The sequence below is a fragment of the Moschus berezovskii genome, chromosome 6 (assembly GCF_049115385.1).
Source record: "Moschus berezovskii isolate FMDL1 chromosome 6, NW_MosBer_1.0, whole genome shotgun sequence".
NCBI classification, from domain to species: domain Eukaryota; kingdom Metazoa; phylum Chordata; class Mammalia; order Artiodactyla; family Moschidae; genus Moschus; species Moschus berezovskii.
In genome coordinates, this window is record NC_142465.1 from 65,586,118 (window position 1) to 65,592,685 (window position 6,568).

Genomic DNA, 6,568 nt, shown 5'->3' on the forward strand with positions numbered 1-6,568 from the left:
CTCCAGTGGCTTTCAGAACTCTTCTGAACAAGTTCAAGTCCAGGCCAGATTTTAATGAACCCCTTCAGTGTGATCCACCTTAATTAACTTCCTTTGCCTTCCTTGTACTGTTTCATACTTTTATCCTCTCTGCTGCTGCTGCTGCTGCTAAGTCATATCAGTCGTGTCCGACTCTGTGCGACCCCATAGATGGCAGCCCACCAGGCTCCTCCGTCCTTGGGATTCTCCAGGCAAGAACACTGGAGTGGGTTGCCATTTCCTTCTCCAATGTATGAAAGTGAAAAGTGAAAGTGGAGTTGCTCAGTCGTGTCCGACTCTTAGCAACACCATGGACTGCAGCCTACTCTAGGAAGGCAAAATCATCATCCTGTCTTTGATATTGCTCCTTGAATGATAATCTACTTGAACTAAATTACAGTCTGCTACCTATCAAGGTATTTTTTTCCTTTATTTCTATAAAACCTTTCCTAATCCAGGTAAAGAAACCAAGATTCTCTGTTATCTTATCCATATCAATTTGGGCTCAAGACTATTTACTAAACACACATAATCAGTTAGTTAGTTCAGTCGCTCAGTCGTGTCCGACTCTTTGCGACCCCATGAATCACAGCACGCCAGGCCTCCCTGTCCATCACCAACTCCCGGAGTTCACTCAAACTCATGTCCATCGAGTCGGTGATGCCATCCAGCCATCTCATTCTCTGTTGCCCCAATCCCTCCCAGCATCAGACTCTTTTCCAGTGAGTCAACTCTTCGCATGAGGTGGCCAAAGTATTGGAGTTTCAGCTTTATCATCAGTCCTTCCAATGAACACCCAGGATTGATCTCCTTTAGAATGGACTGGTTGGATCTTCTTGCAGTCCAAGGGACTCTCAAGAGTCTTCATCAGCACCACAGTTTAAAAGCATCAATTCTTTGGCGATCAGCTTTCTTCACAGTCCAACTCTCACATCCGTACATGACCACGGGAAAAACCATAGCCTTGACTAGACGGACCTTTGTTGGCAAAGTAATGTCTCTGCTTTTTAATATGCTATCTAGGTTGGTCATAACTTTCCTTCCAAGGAGTAAGCATCTTTTAATTTCATGGCTGCAATCAACATCTGCAGTGATTTTGAAGCCCAAAAAAATAAAGTCTGACACTGTTTCCACTGTTTCCCCATCTATTTGCCATGAAGTGATGGGACCGGATGCCATGATCTTTTATACAATATTTCTCAATAATTATATGATTGCCAATATTATCTCTGTTGAATGACAAATAAAGAAATTCTATAATTTCACTTGGAACCTAACTTTTCCTGAGAAATTCTCTAGGGAAAACCCAGAACCGTCCATAAAATTTCTGAAAGCTAATACTGGTGAAGTGTCCAAAGTGCCACAGAGACCATGGGAAAATTTTTTAATCAAGGAGATGAAAGTTTTGTTCACTGTAAAGTATTACGCACTACTGAAAGAATTGAAAAAGACACAAATGGAAAGATATTATATGTTCATGGATTGGAGAAATTAATATTGTTAAAATGACCATATTACTCAAAGAAAATGAAAGTGTTAGTCACTCAGATGTGTCTGACTTTGTGTCACCCCATGGACTGTAGCCTTCCAGGCCCCTCTGTTCATGGGATTCTCCAGGCAAAAACACTGGAGTGAATAGACATTCCCTTTTCCAAGGAATCTTCCTGATCCAGGGATCAAACCCCCATCTCCTGCATTGTAGGCAGATTTCTTTATTGTCCTAGCCACCAGGGAGGTATTACTCAAAGCAATGTATAAATTTAATTCAATCCCTATCAAAATTCCAATGGCAGATTTCACAGAAATAGGACAAAAAGTTTTAAAATTTGTATCAAAACACAAAGGACCCTGAATAGCCAAAGCAGTCCTGAGAAAGAAGAATGAAACTGGAGGAATAAGCCTCCCTCACTTCAAACTATCCTACAAAGCTATAGTAATCAAAACAGCATGGTATTAGCTCAAAAATAGACACATGGATCAATGGAACAGGATAGAAAGCCTAGAAATAAACCCATATACTTATGGTCAATTAATAGACAAAAGAGAGAAGGAAATGGCAACCCACTCCAGTATTCTTGCCTACAAAATCCTGTGGACAGAGGAGCCTGGAGGGCTTCTGTCCACAGGGTCACACAGAGTCGGACATGACTGAAGCGACTTAGCATGCATGCAATCTACAAAAAAAGCGGCAAGAGTGTACAATGATGAGAAAACAGTCTCTTCAATAAGTGGTGCTAGGAAAACTAAACAGTCACATGTAAAATAATGAAATTAGAACATTCTCTAATATCACACACAAAGATAAGCTCAAAATGGGCTAAAGGCCTAAATGCTGGACCAGATACTGTAAAACTCTTAGAGGAGAATACAGGCAGAACACTCTGACATAAATCACAGTAAGATCATATTTGAATCCATCTGTTACTCAAGACAGTGAAAAATCTGCCTGCAATGTAGGAGACTGTGATTCAGTCCCTAGGTTGGGAAGATTCCCTGGAGAAAGGAATGGGTACCCACTCCAGTCCAGTATTCTTGCCTGGAGAATTCCAGGGACAGAGGAGCCTGACAGACTGCAGTCCATGGGGTTGCAAAGAGTCAGACATGACTGAGCATCTTAACACTTTCACTTTTTCCTAGAGTAATGAAAATAAAAACAAAAATAAATAAATGGGACCTAATTAAACTTAAAAGCTTTTGCACAGCAAAGGAAGCCATAAACAAAGTGAAAAGACAACCTATGGAATGGGAGAAATTATTTGCAAGTGATGAGACTGATAATGGGTTAATTTTCAAAATATATGAACAACTTATACAGCTCAATATCAAAAAAACATGTTCAGTTCAGTTCAGTTCAGTCACTCAGTCGTGTCCGACTCTTTGCAACCCCATGAATCACAGCATGCCAGGCCTCCCTGTCCATCACCAACTCCCAGAGTTTACTCAACTCATGTCCATTGAGTCGGTGATGCCATCCAACCATCTCATTCTCTGTTGTTTTGGAAAGATACTCTTTAAACAGCTAACAATGATTACTTCAGAATTAAGAAAGCATGATATTATTAATTTTCCAAGTCTTTATTATCTGAAGTTATAGAAAGTATTGGAATGCTTTTATCAGTTTTTAATCCAATCAAGTGAAGAAAAAGAAATGAAAACCAGCCTCTATTTTTAAGTTCATTGTATTTTCCTCAAAATAAAAGTTTCATTTAACAAGAAGACAAGACATTAATAACATTTGTCCTCTAGTTTCTTACACGGATTCAGGGCCCCATGGCTTTAATTCATGGTGACCATTCTACATGCTATTTGCTCATATATCTTCACAAGTATCTAAGTCTGCATGAAGTGCTTTCCCAGAAACAAGTAAACACTTGTTTTCTTTGCTTCATGTTTGATCTCTCCTTCTTGCCCTTCTTCCCACTTAAATAACCAGTGTGCCATGACCTCAGAAACAATCTTTATTTTCCATTTTTCAGATGACTTTGGCTGCCCTAGTCTTCAACATGGTAACCGTGTGTTTCTTTCAGAAAGAAGGAACTCCAAATAAAACTTGCTTCACCATGTCAGAATTTAAACTCATAATGAGGGAGAGAGATTTGTCCATGGCACACTGTGTTCTGAAGGGAAGTGGTTCATTAGGAACTGGACTAAAATTCCTAAACTTAAAATCATATGCAATGATTATATGAAATCAAATAATGCGTATTTCTAGAAATGTCTACCGTTTTATAGTCTCATTTTTGTAGATTTACAGACATGAATCTGTATGCCACTTTTATATATTCATAGATATGAGCCTTATTAGGATAGAAAATGATATATGGGACATTTCAGCAAAGTAGAGATGTGAAATTTTGTGTCTTAGGCAAGGGTTAAGAATATTTCACGTAAGATCATTACCTAGAATTGGTGTTTGTGTGTTTTGAGAATGTTTCTTCAGTCAACAGTTTGAAACAATGCATTTCACGAACGCTTTTATGCTTTTTCTCAGGTCCCATTTGATGTCTCGCTGCCATCTATATTCAGTCTGGAGAGACTTTTTGATCTTGCTAGTGGCTGTATCGTATCGGGAGGAAGCCTTTTCAACTGGATGGTGTCAATTATTCCCTGAACATCCTTTGTGTGTTAGCCTTATAAAGGGATTGTTATTACTTTACTTGGTTTGTAATAAGCTTTCAGAGCTATCCTCTTATACTAAGCAAAATAAAATTGCTTTTTTTTAACACAAGCTAAATTTATCTAAAAATCATAGTTATGAGTAATGTTTTCAATGATATTTGAATTAAAAGACAAAGCTGTTGCTTATTAAAAACTGTCTTACAGAGCCAGTCATGGAAAATATGTTTGTTCACAGTGCAACTATTCCCACTTTTGTATAATGTTGAGGTTGTCTTTGGATGCATCCATACAGCAAGACTGAAAATTAAGCCAGTGGTTTTTGACCAGGGGCAGTTTTGCCTCTCAGGTAGCATTTGGCAGTGTCCAAAGATATTGTTATTATTATTACTATAACTCCAAAGAGAGTGGGCTTCCCAAGTGGCTCAGTGTTAAAGAATCCATCTGCCAGTGCAGGAGACACAGGAAGCACTAGTTATATCCCTGAGTCAGGAAGGTCCCCTGGAAAAGGAAATGGCAACCCACTTCAGTATTCCTTGCCTTGAGAGTTCCATGAACAGAGGAGCCTGGCGTGCTGCAGTCCATGGGGTTGCAAAGAGTCAGATACAACTAAGTGAACACGCAGGCACTCAAAGAGAGTACTACCAGCTTCTAGTTGGTAGAAGCCAGGGATGTTGTGAAATGGTCTACAATGTCCAGAAGAGCCCCCCACAACCAGTAACTATCTGGCATAAATTATCTGCGCCAAGGTTGAGAATCTCTTAATAAACCTCAGGTCAGCTCAAAGTAATCAGTCAACTTTATAAGTTTGTAGGTGTGGCTTGAGAAGAAATCTACAGTGAATTAGACTTTTCATATTTTATACTTCTGAGAGATAGCATTGCATAAAGTTTTAGAACATGAACTATGGAACTGTATAGACATGAATTTGACTAGTAACTTTACCACTTGCTAGTTTTGCTACTTTGAGAAAGTAATACATTCTTTAAGACTTCCTTTCCTTATCTATAGAATGGGAATATTAATAGAATGGCTGTGAGGATTAAATTAAGTGATATGATTAAAAGGTACTTCAGTAGCTGAAGTATTTTTTTTGGTTTAATATTTTTATTACAAATCATGGGGATGCATTTCTCTTAACGAACAATGTATATTTCCTTTGAATTATGGATTAAAAAATGTCTAGGAATGGGATAATTTTAAAAATTTTATCATATTTTGTAATGTTGTCCTCCCAATTCTTTACCAAATTTTTAAAAATTTATTTTAATTGGAAGCTAATTACAATATTGTGGTGGTTTTCACTAAACATTCACATGAATCAGCCACGGGTGTACATGTGTTCCCCATCCTGACCCTCCCTCCCACCTCCCTCCCCATCCCATCCCTCAGGGTCATCCCAGTGCACCGGCCCTGAGTGCCCTGTCTCATGCATCGAACCTGGACTGGTGATCTATTTCACATATGATAACATACATGTTTCAATTATATTCTCTCAAATCATCCCACCCTTGCCTTCTCCCACAGAGTCCAGAAGTCTGTTCTTTACATCTGTGTCTCTTTTGCTGTCTTGCATATAGGGTCACCATTACCATCTTTCTAAATTCCATATATATGCATTAATATACTGTATTGGTGTTTTTTTTTTCTGACTTACTTCGCTCTGTATAATAGGCTCCAGTTTCATTCACCTCATTAGAACTGTATTTGAATACATTCTTTTTAATAGCTGAGTAATATTCCATTGTGTATATGTATCACAGCTTTCTTATCCATTTGTTTTCCGATGGACATCTAGGTTGCTTTCATGTCCTGGCTATTGTAAACAGTGCTGCCATGAACATTGGGGTACACGTGTCTCTTTCAATTCTGGTTTCCTTGGTGTGTATGCCAAGCAGTGGGACTGTTGGGTCGTATGGCTGCTGCTACTGCTGCTAAGTCACTTCAGTCATGTCCGACTCTGTGTGACCCCATAGACGGAAGCCCACCAGGTTCCCCTGTCCCTGGGATTCTCCAGGCAAGAACACTGGAGTGGGTTGCCATTTCCTTCTCCAATGTGTGAAAGTGAAAAGTGAAAGTGAAGTCGCTCAGTTGTGTCCGACCCATAGCGACCCCACAGACTGCAGCCTACCAGACTCCTCCATCCATGGGATTTTCTAGGCAAGAGTACTGGAGTGGCTTGCCATTGCCTTCTCCGTATGGCAGTTCTATATATTTCCAGTTTTTTTAAGGACTCTCCATACTGTTCTCCATAGTGGGTGTACTAGTTTGCATCCCCACCAATAGTGTAAGAGTGTTTCTTTATCCACACCCTCTCCGGCATTTATTGTTTGTAGACTTTGATAGCAGCCATTCTGACCAGCATGAGATAGTACCTCATTGTGGTTTTGATTTGTATTTCTCTGATAATGAGTGATGTTGAGCATCTTTTCAT

General features: G+C 39.3%; 1 protein-coding gene across 2 annotated transcripts in view; it reads left to right on the plus strand.

Annotated features, from left to right (window-relative positions):
- Positions 1–5,904, plus strand: part of CFAP54 (cilia and flagella associated protein 54) — a 321,117-nt gene extending 315,213 nt beyond the window's left edge. For both annotated transcript variants that reach the window (XM_088837126.1, XM_055395985.2), the window contains one exon: positions 4,010–5,904. In XM_088837126.1, coding sequence (XP_088693252.1) covers positions 4,010–4,129 — 120 coding nt within the window. In that variant the 3' untranslated portion in view covers positions 4,130–5,904. The remainder of the gene's footprint in view (positions 1–4,009) is intronic.
- Positions 5,905–6,568: the final 664 nt, after the last annotated feature.